This window comes from Talpa occidentalis, unplaced genomic scaffold (genome assembly GCF_014898055.3).
Source record: "Talpa occidentalis isolate TD23 unplaced genomic scaffold, MPIMG_talOcc4v2.1 talOcc4.7, whole genome shotgun sequence".
Classification (NCBI taxonomy): Eukaryota; Metazoa; Chordata; class Mammalia; order Eulipotyphla; family Talpidae; genus Talpa; species Talpa occidentalis.
The window spans coordinates 84,684,524-84,699,982 of NW_023605083.1; the positions used below are offsets into that span (position 1 = coordinate 84,684,524).

Sequence of the window (15,459 nt, forward strand, 5' to 3'; positions counted from 1 at the left end):
GATAAGGAAACCAAGGTCCAGGGAAGTAACTCAAATAAAGTCACAAAACCAATTAGAACTCATAGAATTAAGACTTGCACTCAGATCTCACTTTAGTGGTATTTTCATAATACCATGAATTAAGTATTAGCCATTTCCTGTTAACTTTTTTAGTTTTGTATAATTTGTCTCATCCAAGAAATGACCCTAAACTTATGAAGTTCAAGGATCAAGTCATACATGTTTCATGTCCCCCATAGCATCTATATGACCTAGATATAATAGCTATCTGAACTGCTCCATTCTCCACATCACTACAGGATGAATAATTTTAGAAGCACTACTTTCTTCATATCACTTCCCCGTTGAAGATAATGTTTCCCTATTACCTTCTGCAACAGATCTATACTACATGACCTGATTTATTTTTTTCCCTTTTAATTTAGGCATAACATATATTCTGTAAGTATGCTAAGCACACTAAACTTAAGTATACAGTGCAATTCAACTTGTTATGTCCATATGCGCCATATACACACCACTCAGATCAATATGCAGAACACCTCCAGGTTTCCAGAGGTACCCGGGCCCCAAGGTAACCACAACTTGATTCATACCTTTGATTAGTTTTGCCTATTCTTTCTTTTTCCTTACATCACTGTAGTCCCCATAGTTCTCCTGCCACCATATGGTTCACCCGTGAACCATCACCATATTCCCTTGTGTTCATCCCTCTCCTATTCTGCCCTCCTTTTCTCCCCCATCCTTTGCTGTGTGCTTCAGTTCTATAGTCAGCTTGCTAGCTTTGACTTTTTCTTGACCTTTTGTTTGGTTTCTCTGTATTCCACATATAAGTGAGGCCATCTGGTATTTATCTTTTTCCTTCTGACTTATTTCTGCTAGCATAATCGCTTCCAGCTGCATCCATGTTGCTGCAAATGGCATGAGTTTGTCTTTTTTGATCGCTGAGTAATATTCCATTGTATAAAAATACCACAACTTTTTGATTGCCTATTTTTGGGGCAACTGGGTAGTTTCCCTATCTTGGCTATTGTAAATAGTGCTGCAATAAAACACAGGAGTACAGGTTTCCTTTCAAATTAGGTTTTTTTGTGTCCTCTGGGTAGATTCATAGGAATGGAATTGCTGGATCATATGGTAGATCCATTTTTAGTGTTCTGAGGAAACTCCACACAGCCTCCATAATGACTGGACTGGTTTACATTCCCATGAGCAGTGTTAAAGGGTTCCTTTATCTCCACATTCTCTCCAGCATTTGTGGTTTCTGGTTTTTCTAATGTGGGCAATTCTTACTGGAGTGAGGTGGTATCTCACTGTGGTTTTGATTTGCATTTCCTTGATAACCAGATGTTGAACATTTTTCTATATGCCTCTTGGCCATTTTTGTTCTGCCTATTCTTTTAAAAAAAAAAAAAGATTTATTTATTTATGCATACAACAGCTGGGGTACAGGCCAGAGATGCAGGGGTGAGAAGATTCACCGGAGACAGGGGGAACAGAACAGACAGACTGACTGAAACACACTGCTGAGGGGAGCATCAGGCAAGGCAGGAGAGATCTGCTTCACCATGTGGGTTTCTCCCTGGCCAGCTAGGGATCGAACTTGTGCTACAGAAGCTGCGGACTGCTTCATAGTGCAGTGCTTAACCCCTTGCGCCAGCAGGGAGGCCCAGTTCTGCCTATTCTTTAATTTCATTTATTCTCTTTTGTGTCTGGCTTCCTTTGTTGACATCGTGTCTGAGATTCATTCATGGCACTGTGGGTGTAGCAATTTGTTCTTTATTGCTGAGTAGCAGCCCTGAAATACATTTAAATTTCCTTCTACTATCCTGTTATGTGTGCATTATAATAATATAACATAGTACAATATTATTTTCCAGTTACTGGATGTGTGAGTTATTTCCAGTTTGGAGTAGTTGTGAATAAAGCTGCTAAAAACATTTGAATCCAGTTTTCAAGGCATTTGAAGGAATTGACCCAAAGTAAAAGTTCCATTTGTTCTATGTTGTTGCAATACCTGGCGTTATGTTTTTAATCTTAACCATTTGGGTGGGTATATTAAGGCATCTCAATGTAGTTTTAATATCCATTTCCTCAATGAATATGGTCAGATTTCAAAGGCTCTGTGTAACTTCACCCCATCTTCTTTCCTATTATAGATCCTGTATTTCAGTCAGTCTTGCCTGTGTCTCAAATGTAATCTTTTCCTAGACTAATATCCCAAACTTGGTAGTTAGAGCAAACATACCAGCTCTAGTCCATTCTGACAGAGCACTGATTTGCAACTGCCAAAAGCTGAAACAGCAAATCATCACCTATCAATTCCATTAATAATTAAGAACATTTCTTTTTCCTCTAATTAAGGGGAAAATAATGGCTCCCCCAAATCCATAGCTATCTTCTCATTTTATAGATTAGAAACATATATTGGCAAATTCTGTACTAGAAAGAAATCATGATCTCTTTATCTTTCTCTAGTCTTCTCCTTCATTTTGCCATCATGACACATTAGATTTTATTCCTAAATTTCAAAAAAAAGGAAATGCAAATATGGATGAAGTTATTAGTGTAGCCAATCTCACCCTTACATTCTTGAAAGTAGCAGAGTTGTTTTATTTTTAAAATAATGTCTTACTATTTCTACAGGTTCTTTTTATCCCTATGGTCTCAAGCAGGGCAAAATGATAGTTATCTCAGATGATGACATGAACCAAACCCAAAGGAACCCTAAAAGTAGACAAAAGGGAAGACTTAAAAGAACAAAACAAAGCTATGGTCTGTAAGAAATATACCTGTACATCCTCTCTTCTCTTTGGAACCCCACTTAGGAGAACATGGTCATTCTTAACCTGACAGAATATTCTCCGCCCTCATTTCACCCTCTTCTCTAGATTATGTTTGCTCCCACCTTTGTTCTAGAGAGAATCATTAAATAATAAGCTATGCCTGCTTTCCTAACAAACTCACCCCTACCACTTTCATCCTGAAAGATCATTTAAAAGAAGCTTATCATACTTAAGTAGTTGTTTTGAGCAGCCAGGACTTCTTCAGAGTGCCCCACGGGGAAATTCATTAGATACCCCAGTTCCTATCTGGTTTCCTCATCCACGAGGGAACGTACACCGGCAATCTCCCAATTCTCAGTCTACATGTATACGTCATCATTGACCACTGACACTCTGTATTTACTTTACTATTCCCAGTGCATTTTAAGGCTCAAAGAGTCTTGAGACAGACTGGAACCTGATACCAGGTTCGAATTTATTTTCTGAACCAAAGTTGGAAAACTAGGACAGACTTGCCTATGACATTAGGACTATAATTAAGAATAAAGAGACTCTTATTTCATAGGTTATTATGGGAGACAGAACCTGATATCTTAACAGAAACAAATTAACTTACAGAGAAGGTTATGCTTGCCTTTCATTTTGTTTTGCTGTTTTTCAAGAGAGAAACTTCCTTTGCAAGGACTTACTATGTGCTTTATGAGCCTAAACAGCTGGTCCCTAAATCACCTTGTCTGTAACCATGTAGCATTTTCAGGTTTTGTTTCCAGCACAGAAAAGAAAAGAAAATGCACAGGGCATCATTAGCAACTGTAACTGAGCTACTTGAGCCATAGATAGCTGTGTGAATTCAAAAGACCAGAGAGTCACTACGCATTGGCTCAACACCAAGGTTGCAAATGCAACTTTAGGAATCTATCATTATGAGGAAGACATGGCCACTGGTAACTATAGGCAAGAAAATGACAATAAAGTGTATGGTTTGAACATGTTTAGATGAGGAAGGTTCTATAGACTTAATTGATAGGTATTTTCAACTAGTCACTGTTTTTACATGTATATAAATATTTACCAGTGAAATCATTTTGATCAATTCTCAGTTATCCAAGATGGTTCACCCAGTTTAGTCAGGGCCTTGACAAAAATTAGGGAGGCTAGGACCAGGCCCAGTGAAGATTAAAACAACTAAGTGAATTTCTGTTTTCTTTTAAACACATTCTAAATATAAATATGAATGTTTTACTGTAATATACATAGCAGCTAATTGGGCATTTGACTCCCTATCTGAAATAAAAAGTGTTTCATCATTTCCTCCTTTTCCCCAAAAATGCATTAGAGGAAACTTGAAATTTTTCTATCTAAATGAATTCCATGGTGAATCCTTTTGCAAGACAAATAGTCACACTTTTCTGCATGTTTATAAATCTGAATTTTTATCAAAGTCACCTGTAAGGTATGAATGAATGAGAATAAGGATAACATCTCTTTTCTCAGATTTTATAGTAAAACTATAAAGAGGGCATGTTGCTCTGCCCAATACTGTTTACCCTGATTACATATTTTTTAAAAAAGATTTATTTATTTATGCATACAAGAACTGGTACAGGCCATAGAAGTGGGGGGTGAGAAGGATTCACCAGAGACAGAGTGGGGAGCAGAACAGGCAGAAGGACTGAAATACACTGCTGAGGGAAGCAGCGGGCGAGACAGGAGAGGTCTGCTGTGCCATGTGGGTAGCTCCCTGGCTGGCCAGGGATTGAATTCGTGCTGCAGTAGCTGTGGATTGCTTCACAGTGCTGACGCTTAACCCCCTGCACCACCAGGGAAGCCCCTGCCCTGATTACATATTATCCAAGTCATTTCATCAGCTTGTAACTCTTTGAAAAGTATATTTGGCTCCAAGTCAACTAACAATAGTTAAAGGAGCTCTTATTTGTAAAAAATTCTCCAAGCATAATCTCCAGAGATCTGCTGTTCTGAAATAACACTCTCTATTCCCAATTAGAGAACAGGTACAAAGCTGGAAGTGAACTTTGGACATCCAAGTCTGCTCTCTAGTGGGTAACTCAGGAGTGTTACCTGCTTCTTACAAGAAGCATTTAACATTCAAGACAAAACAGTGAAACAGTGAACACACACTGGGCATTGAATACAAGTCATTGTACAGAAATGAACAAAATAAGACTAAAACCATATCCCTCAGAATATAATTACATATTGAAAAACTACAATTAGCCCATTTAGAGAAATATATTTCTGACTTCAAGTGAAACTGCCCTCTCCAACCTAAGTACTTCCTTTCATTCCTGCCTTGTTTTTCTCCACAGCATATTTTTCTGGCATATTAAGCTTATATTTTATTCATCTCTCCCTTCTAAAAAGTGAACAATGTGAAGGCAGGAATTCTTGTTTGTTTGGTTCATTGCTAAATCCCAAATGCCTAGAAATGTGCCAGGTGTGTGTGCTAAGGAAACACTTACTGAATAAAACATTTGTAAATGTGAATTTAAGACCAGACTCAGTATCAGATCCAAACTGATAAAAAGGTATCAAAATAGTAAAGGGAATGAACTCAGGGAACATGGAATTTACAAAATGCTAGAAAGCTGACAGCAGAGCTATATGGCTCAATGACACCTGGGAACTGATTTTACTTTTCCCTAACTCCCAACCCCATAACGATGTGGCCTTACTAATTTCAAATTTAGTCTAAAACAAAACAGGAGACTCCAATGTTTTGTTGGGAGAAATTTCTCCTAAAATTGTGATAACCCTCAAGTGTAAAAGGGCGGTGATAGTGATACACCAAAAATTGAGTTCAATTTCTAGATCCACTGAGATCTTTCCCTTACACTCAAGTGGTGGGGAGGGATGTCAATGGAAGCCCTGCTCAGCTATATACTGCACCTGTGTCTGCCTCTTGTGGTCATCTGGCTCTGATTAAGATTTACACCCCTGACTAATTTAATTGGGAGGTTAAACTAGCCTTACAATATGGGTATGTGTGGTCCTTCTCTACAATCTAAAACTCACCAGAAAAGCTACAGTTGGAGTTGGTATGGTTTATATTTCAGTTTATATTCATTTTATATTTACTGTCTATATTACTGCCTATTAGTAGGCACAGTATAAATTGTAAAAAAGGGTCCTACCTGTCAAGTCCAATTTTATAAAGGAGCCCACTTTAGCTCAACTCTAAAAATATTTTGCCTTATCAGAGATCTGTTGATTTTTAAATTATTTGCTAAAATATGATAATAGAATCAGGAAAGGGAACAGAAAAAAGAAAAAGGGACCACAGAAAGCATGAGACATGGTACATGGGGCAAGAATGTACAGATTCCAATTTAAAGACAAATGATGTGAGACTGAAAATACCATCAGGCAAACCGGCGGCTAAATTGGAAGACAGATATCAAGAGAAAGGAAGAGGTGGGATGTTATAGCTGAAAGTCAGTTGTGAATACAGAAGGGTGAGTTTAAAGCCAGTATCAGTCAGAATAAAGGAAACTGTAATAATCAGGAAGGTCATCTCAAAAATAACCACCAAGCTACTCATAAGGGGGCAAATCAGTAAAGATGAAAGATTTCTGTACTTGGAACCAATGTAGAAGTGACTGAATCTTAGCTTCTTCATTTGTACTTATATAGCCTATTGAGAGAATGCAAACTCTAAAGCACTATAGAAATATTAGTTAATTCTGTCATAAAAATTCAAAGAAGTCATCTTTGAACTTCCTTAAGAAGTCATCTACCTCAACATTTTAGTTCCACTGATGGAGATACAGGGTTCAGAGGTAAAACGACCTAGTAACCATAAAGTAGAATGGTCACAGAGACAAAAAACTGGTCACAGAAAACAGCTGAACTTTCAAGAAAGTTCAGTGCTGATGTAAATGAGTTAGTTAAGGGAAGAAAAGTAGGGGAATCTTGATGACTGCCTTATACACAGGGAAATAGAGAAGACAGCTCTCTACTGCTCTCTGGTGGGGATTAAAAGAGAGGCAAGGATATGTTCAAAAACCAAAAACATCTATGCCTGCAAAAGCAGCCAGAGGAGATATTTTCTGGAGAAATTAAATATATTTTCAAGAAGGGAAGAAATTAAAATGGTACACAAAAAAATTGTGTTCCCTTATGTGATGTTAAAGGAAATAAGTTCATATAGATGATAATATATAGTCAAATGACAATCCTGAGACTACTGGCAGAGTGGTATGTAAATAGAAATAAACTCCCAGCCTATCCCAGACCCACTCAATATGCATTTTAGCAAGATTCCCAGGGAATGTGAATGCACACAAAAGTCTGAAAGCATATCTCTCTTTTTCCCCTTCTCTAAAACCTTGCTTCCTTAATTATTTTCCTCCCATTCACATTTGCTGCCCCTTTCCACACACTGGTACGTTTATATTGTCCCAACTGCCAAAATCCTTCTCTCATATCTGCAAATTTCCCCCTTCAAAATACCCTATCACCTGATTCCCCTCTTTTCCTTGTTCTTCACTTCAGTAAGTCCTGATGGTTTCACTTCCAAAATATACCCCAAAACTTACTCACTTCTTTCCATCTTCACTCTCACTAAATTGGTCCAAACCACTATTTCTTTCATCTACATGATTATAATAGTCTCCTAACTGGTCTCCCCACTTCCTCTCTTAATGTTTTACAATCCATTCTCAAAACACACATAGTGAATTTATTTGAAGCAAAAATTAAATCATTTCACTTATTCTTCAGCTTAAATTCCACAATAGTTATATCACTTAGAATAAAGTGCACACTGCTTACCTTGGTTGATAGACCCCATATAAACTGTTTCCTATTCCCGCTACAAGATCTATTCCAGCCACTCCCACCCTCTTATCAAGTTCAAGTCATTTTGCCTTCTTTGTATTCCTCAAAAACACAAGTATTCTCCCATCTAAGGGCTCTTGCACATACTGTCCCTCTGCCTGGTATGCTCTGTTCCCAGATCTTTGCATGGCTGAATAATTACTCAAGTTTCAGCTCAGGTTTGATATCAGAAAGGCCAATCCCAACCAGCATATAAATCACCCTATTTTGTTCTTCAAAACACATATCACTATCAGATATCTCCCTGCTTACTGTGTATTGTTTGTCTCCCTTCACTAGTAGGTAAGTTCACCAGAGGAGCGATCGTGTCTGTCTTGTTTATCACCGTGCCCTTCAGTGCTTAGAAATGGATGCTTATGATCTCTAAGAAGTATTATCTGGGCCCTTTTCTATAACTGTTTGTAGAACTAACATCCTTACTATACCCTGCCATCATCTAACATTTATGGAACTGCTATGTGTTAGGCACTATGCCTTGCATTCTTATACTCAGTTCCTTATTTGACCCCCACAAAAATCCAATGAGGATATATTTTAAATCCCAAACTGAATCTCAAGACAGATTAAGTATTTTTCACTAAAGGCCACAGAGATGTTAAGTGATAGAGCCAGAACGCACATCTAACTCCAAAACCTATTTTTTCCCTACTACATTTAGATACCTCCCTTAACTAGGAATATTTAAGAAAAAACAAGAGGTAAATATGACTTAAATAAATGCATTCAGTAAAATGAAACCTCTGCATTCATCCTCCCCACGAATATTTAAGAAACAACTATTATGTCAAGCACTGGGCTAGACATGTTACATATAAATAACCTGACACTAGAGAGCTCAAGGAACCTGTCCAAAGTCACATGGCTGCTGAGTAATGACAAGAGTAGAATTCAGACAGCCTGACTCCAGAGACCATGCTCTCAATTACCCTATACTGCCCCAAAGGAAAACTAGCATCAGTTTGTTCATTGCAGTGAAAAAAAATTAGGCCACTTTAACCCTACAGTCTTAAAAGGACACTGTTAGGAGAATGTTTATACAATTTTAGTCTTAATGCTTATTTATGGGGGCTATAACTAGTATTGAGTATTGAGTAATATTATCAAGGCAGTCAAGAATCATTATCGACTTCTATTTCTCTAATGATTTTTAAGTTTTCCAAGATATTTTCACATATTATTTTCACTGATAAAACCATCAATAGTTTCCCATCTTTTTATTCCATAGAATAAAGCCAAAAGATCCCTCACAGCTCTGCCTTTCTAGCTTAATTTACTTCAATCCCATTCACAAAGTGTTACGTTTCAACTATATTGTTCTCTGAGGATTTCACCTTTGTTCATGCAATTCCCTTTGTTTGCAATGGTCTTCCCTATTATTCATCTGGTAAATTCCTACTGTTCTTTCAAGAGCCTGTTCAACTATCTTTCCCATGAAATCTGCAGTTAACTCAAATTACTCACTTCTTCCTCTATCACCTTCAAAAAATTCATTTTTATACATCTCTAGCATAAGTCTTATATAAGTATGCAAGTGTTTCAATTTCCCAATACAATGACCTCTTTGAGAGTAGATACTGTCTTTCTCAACTCTATACCCCCAGTGTGACTCATGTAAGATATTCAATATTTATGAAATGAATAAAAGAATGATTTATATAAACTAAAAAGCTGGAAATTAGAAGTACATATCCCATACTAAAATGCACAGTTTTAGGGCCTCCCCGGTGGCGCAGCGGTTGAGCGCTGGGTTGAGAAGCTGCCCGCGGCCTCTGCGGCGCCGGTTCGATCCCCGGCTGCTTCCCGGCCACCGGAGGAGGGTCCCGCATGGCGCGCAGACCTCTCCTGCCGCCCGCTGCTCCCCTCAGCAGTGTATGTACCTCGGTCCTTCTGCCTGCTCTGCTCCCCGCTCTGGCTCTGGTGAATTCTCTCACCCTCCCGTGCTTCTGACTGTACCCAGTGCATGTATAAACAAACAAACAAATAAAGAAAGAAAGAAAACATGCCTCCAAAAAAAAAAAAAATAAAAAAATAAAATGCACAGTTTTACCTCAGTTTTTTTCGCTATAAAATAAGGGATATTCAATTCAATATTGCAATAACTATGCTTCCTAAACAATAGGAATATTCTGAAAGTTCATTAGATGGGGTCACAAAAAAATCCAAATAGTTATTACCTCCTCCATCATGGCATCCTGTGTGGCAGAGATTTCTCCTTTGGTTGCTCCACTCTGTACCAGGTTCCGTAATCGTATACAGAATTCTCTCATCTATGACAGAAACTTAGTTAGATCTCCAACAGTTATCCAAATTCAACTATAAATATGCCAAATAGACCAATAATGGTTCTATTTTGAAGTATAACTCAGCCAAGACCCAGGGTAAAGTTCATAAAAGCAAATGTGTTTCTCCCTAACTAGTCCACTTACACACAGAGTTAAAAATGCTTTCCTCTGGGAAAAAGGTATGGATTGTTCCCAATGAATATTAGATGAACTGCACATGCTCTTAAAAAATAGTACTCTCTATGACAATATGTTTTTGGAAAAAGGGGAAACATCTGATCCCATAATGCCTATTATCTTAGAAAAAAACAGACTTAAAATAATTTTGTCACTAAGTCATTCTAACGGATTTTTATTTAGAATTTTTACTGGTTGTCCAATTCTCTGCCAAATCATTAGGACTGTGGCTCTGCCACAACCCCCAATAGTTTTTTTTTTTTAAATTAAAATCTAGAACTTTTTAATATTTAATTCTTACATAATTTTTCATCTTTGTACAATGTACGCATTTTCATTTTGGTTATATTCCCCATACAATTGCACCCCCCCTTATTTTGACTCTAGTTCTTCCTCTCCTCACCCCTTCCTAATCCCTCCCCCGCCGACCCCCCCCCCCGTAGTGTGTCTCTGGTTTATAGTTGCTTGTTAATTTTGATTATTACTTTGCATTGATTAGTCTTTTTCCTGGTCTCTTATTTAGGTTTTCTAAATTCCTGCTATGAGTGAGACCATCCAGTATTTTTCTTTTTCTTTCTGACTTATTTCGCTGAGCATGATCCATTCCAGCTCCATCCATGTTGCTGCAAACTGCATGTGTTTCTCTTTTTTTGATTGCTGAGTAATATTCCATTGTGTATATGCACCACATCTTCTTGATCCAGTCATCTATTTTTGGGCATTTGGGTTGTTTCCATAGCTTAGCTATTGTATATAACGCTGCTATAAACATAGGCGTGCAGGTGCCCTTTGGAGTTATTGTCTGTGTCATTTGGGTAAATATCTAGGAGTGGAATTGCTGGATCATATAGAAGCTCTATGTTGAGTAGGTCAAGAAATCTCTACACAGCTCTCCATAGTGGTAGGACCAGTTTGCACTCCCACCAGCAGTGCAGGAGAGTTCCTTTTTCTCCACAACTTTGCCAACATTTGTTGTTGCTAGTTTTTTTAATATGTGCCATTCTCACTGGTGTAAGATGGTATCTCATGGTAGTTTTGATTTGCATTTCCCTGATTACAAGTGATGTTGAACATTTTTTCATATGCCTATTGGCCATTTGCATTTCCTCTTCAGAGAAGTTTCTTTTTAGCTCTTCTGCCCATTTTCTGACTGGATTATTTTCTTTGTTTTTGTTGAGTCTCATTAGCTCTTTGTAGATTTTTGTGATCAGTCCTTTATCATTAGTGTTATGGGCAAAAATGTTCTCCCAGTCGGTGGCAACCCCTAATAGTTTTGTTTTTCAATTTTAAGAGATGACTAAGACAAAAGTGAGTCTGAAATCTAACCACAGTGCTAAAGAGGATCTTGCTCCGATATGAAATAGAATCCAATGCTATATTATTAGTGATCTTTTAGCCTTTGGATAAAAATCCCATTTCTTGGGCAGAAAATAACCTACTTCTAATATGGAAAAACACTTCTATGGTTTATTTTTAAATGTAATCTTTCTCCCAGGGATAATAAATCTAATTTTAGTCTCAAAGATCAGGACTGCAAATTCTAGCAACTCCGAATTTTCAAAAAAAGATGCCTGGCTGGGAGAGCAGCATCCCTATAGGGTTTATAATTCTCCTTGGGAAAACAGGGTATGTAGAGAAGAGAGAATGATTCATTAAGATAACTGAAGCAATCAAAAGCAGTTTAGTAACTCTATTAAATCTGTAGTAAGTGGATGAACGAGACTGATGTGGTTTAGGGAAGCCTCGGCACTTAGCATCCTCAGTAAGGAAGTCTCACAAATAGTTCTTTTTGGTTTTACTAGTACATAAAAATTGTCCCAACCCACCTGCTCAATTCACCTCTAGTAGAACCAAGTAGGAAGTAAAGGCCCCAGTGCAGTGTTCATAGCCCATATTAATTACACATGGAACTTTTTCACCTTAATACCCATAAAAAAATTACAATTCATAGAAACAAAAGTGGAAAGCAAATATTGTTTAAAAATGAACAATGATGTAAAAAATAAATTAAAAAAACAAAAACAGAAACAAAAGAAACACAAGTGGAAGATTTTTGAAAAGAAAAAAAAAAAGAAGAAACACCCTAATCGCAATTATTTTTAAAGTTAACATGTAGCTGCTTTTTGATAGGCAATGAGTAGCTATCTTATAAGTTATGTACACTGAAATGCCCAGGAATTGCCTTAAAAATCCGGTTAGGAGTTAGGAGTTTTAAGGTAAGTACACTAAATTCAATTCCAACCTGTGACATATGTTATACCTTATGATTTAGAATATCATTCATCCTTCTGGTTGCTTCTGTTGTATAAGATTCAGGGAAGCACTTCTTAGGGATAACACCATATTTTTCTAAAAAAGAAAACATAAATTTAGTGTTCAACAATGTATACTCAAGCATTAAAAACCCTGGCAAAAAATAACTACGGCTTTAAAAAACAGGCCATATTGCTCAGAAAACTTAACAATCTTATGCTTCATATAAACAGGTTATTTAACGAGCATGTTTACCCATCTTCCTTAGAATTAATTCTATTCTTTTTATCTGTTAACGTCATAAAATGGTCAGCATGTCTTTAACCAAAAGACAACATTTTTTGAATGAGGATATTTTCAAACAGTTGCAGTTTCAATGTGTTTCTTGGTAACATTAACAATCTTTTTCATAGAAAGCTAATTCTTCTCTAAAGCCACCATTCAAAGTATGTATCTCCTTACCTCTCATTTAAGAAAGGCACTTCATAATTGTGAGAGGAAGGTCCTAAGAGTTAACTGTGTACCTTTCCAGGAGACCAATTCTGCTCTATATAAAACCAACTAAGAAATGGCCTATCATTAACTACAGAGCCTTGATCTTGATCTTGATCTTGCTGAGTTTCAGTACTAATAGAGACTCTTACCAACAATATTGACAAGCATGTCCCACTGTCCACCATCATTTGCTGGATTCATAAGCAAATACTGTACCAGCCTACCATCCTCAGGTTCCTTTTTCTGAGCTGTATCCACAAAAGCATTCAAGAAGAAATAGCAGCGTTCAACCTAGAATAAAAGAAGTTATATAAAATGAAAGGAAAAGAGAGCTAATGCCTTTATTGGCATTATTACAGAATAAGAGCCTTGGAACTACTATAGACCCAATATAGAAATTTTTAAACTAAAGTTAGTAATGAAGTATCAGTATCTGGCTTTTTTTTTTTTTTTTTTTTTTTTAAGATTTACTTATGCATGCAAGAACTGGGGTATAACCAGAGGTGTAGGAGGTTAAGAGGATGCACCAGAGACAGAGTGGGGAGCAGAACAGGAGTATCCACTGAAATACACTGCTGAGGGGAGTGCGGGTGAGACAGGAGAGGTCTGCTGCGCCATGTGGGTTAGCTCCCTAGCTGGGGATTGAACTCCTGCTACAGTGGCTGGCAACAGCTTGACAGCACTGAGACTTTAACCCCTGAGCCATCAGAAAGGGCCAGAATCTGACTTATTAAGCATATTTGAAGCTTCTTATATCTATGTGTGTGCTTTCCAATAGTTTATTCAAAACAAGGCATTGCTTTACTTAAAACAAAATCTGATATTTAGTTTTCAATCAAATAACAGCTAATGGACACATTTAATATACATTGTAAAGACTAAAAAGTAGAATATAAGTATTCACTGTTTTTCAGACAAGTACTGCTCCTAGAAGGGGAATGAGGTCCTAGAAAGTCCAGATAACTAAATAAATAAAGTTGCTACAAGAGAACAGCAGACTATAACCACAAAAGCAAGAAATGAAGAGACAGTCCCTACCAAGGTTGACAATGAAACAAAGAGAATCTTGCACAATTAGTCCCATACCTTGTCCCAGAAAAAGAGGTAAGATTGACTAAACTCAAATTCTTCAATATTTAATTTTTTCATGAATGGAAGTCTCATGACATTCAAACAAGAAAATATCCAGCATCGCCCTGAAACAAGAAAGCAAACCAAGAAATTATGACTTTTCATATAGATTACATCATTCCAACTGTATTTTTCCAACAATGAACTGTATATTTAAGAAAACCCCAAAAACAAGGGCTCTCGACAAGTAAAGACGGAGAAATGAGTTTCTTCTTTGTATTACAAACTGGCTTATTAATGGGAACTGAGTCCATTAGCATATCTGCTAAAGTTGCAACCAAAGAGTCTACTTAAAAGTAACACATGATGACATCGCACTGTGTCTTTTCCAGTTCATACATTTTGGCATACATAAAGCATTCAGAGCAATTTGGGGGAGTCCTCATTGGTTTGCTTTGTGCCAAGAGCAATTATCTGCAAGACACAGCTGCAATCACATAACTTCAGGACAGAATATAGTGAATTCACACAGATAACCATGGACTTGTCATATTACGTACAAATCAAATATGCTAGCAAGCCACAGAGCACCGAAACAATTCACAGAGTAATGTTTTAAGGCCTGCCTTTACCTGTGTTTCTTCTCTAGGAATTTACTACAAGTTCTTTCACTACAAATCTCTGCTCCCACAAAACCATTCTTTAGTAAGACACCAAAATGGGACACTGTCAGGAAAGTCAAGTCAAGTATGCAAGAAGTTTTAAGACCTCACCTGAGGCCTTCTGGTTGGTGACCGGCTTGCCTTCCTGAGGTACAACGTGCTGGAACACATGCTGGGCCCCCTGTACCGTGGCTCTCTTCAGACAGATGTCCAGCAAGTCGTGGGTGGTCCCCACGTTCTGGGCAAGCACGAACTGAGGGTCGGAGTTCAGTTTCTGAATCACAGCCGCTACCTTCTCCGAATTCAGTCCTGTTGCAAGACCAAATGTCACTCCAACACCAGAAAGAAGCCAAAGAGGGCTGATCCGGGACTCCCACACCCTGACTCTAACTTCCTAAGCGCTCCTGAGGAGACCACGGCAGCGAAGCGTTTCACCGGCGCTCTCCCTGGGAGGCTGTCTCCCTCCAAGCCGCTCCCCGCCTCCCATCGCCCCAGGTCCCAGCCCCGGCCCCTCCTCGCCGCCGGGCCTCCCGAGCCCCGCTGGCCCCCGGAGAGGACCGACCCCGGCAGGGCCTCGGCGGCGAAAAGCAGCGCCTCACCCGCGCTGTTCATGGTGCCCACGCAGCCCGGCGGGAGAAAGGTAGTTTTCGGGTCCTCAGGTGAGCGCCGAAGATGCTCTATGGGTCGCTGTCCAGGCGGCCCAACTTGCCTCTCTCACCCGGAGCGCCGGAAAGAGGAAACCGGTTCGGCGGCGGCGGAGGGCCGAGGCCAAGACAAACGGGGTCCGCGGAGGGACAAAACTCCCCCCGCGCGTTGCTGAGTCAGCGCCGCGGGGCGGGCCCCGCCCGGGGGAGGGCCGAGGGGGCGGGCTCGCTG

General features: G+C 38.7%; 1 protein-coding gene across 1 annotated transcript in view; it reads right to left on the reverse strand.

Annotated features, from left to right (window-relative positions):
* BLMH (bleomycin hydrolase) overlaps positions 1–15,383 on the reverse strand; it is a 40,528-nt gene extending 25,145 nt beyond the window's left edge. Inside the window, exons 1-6 of the mRNA XM_037491860.2 lie at positions 15,183–15,383; positions 14,695–14,892; positions 13,937–14,046; positions 13,000–13,141; positions 12,363–12,451; positions 9,818–9,910 (exon numbers count right to left, since the gene is read on the reverse strand). Coding sequence (XP_037347757.1) covers positions 9,818–9,910; positions 12,363–12,451; positions 13,000–13,141; positions 13,937–14,046; positions 14,695–14,892; positions 15,183–15,195 — 645 coding nt within the window. The 5' untranslated portion in view covers positions 15,196–15,383. The remainder of the gene's footprint in view (positions 1–9,817; positions 9,911–12,362; positions 12,452–12,999; positions 13,142–13,936; positions 14,047–14,694; positions 14,893–15,182) is intronic.
* Between the last annotated feature and the right edge of the window lie 76 nt (positions 15,384–15,459).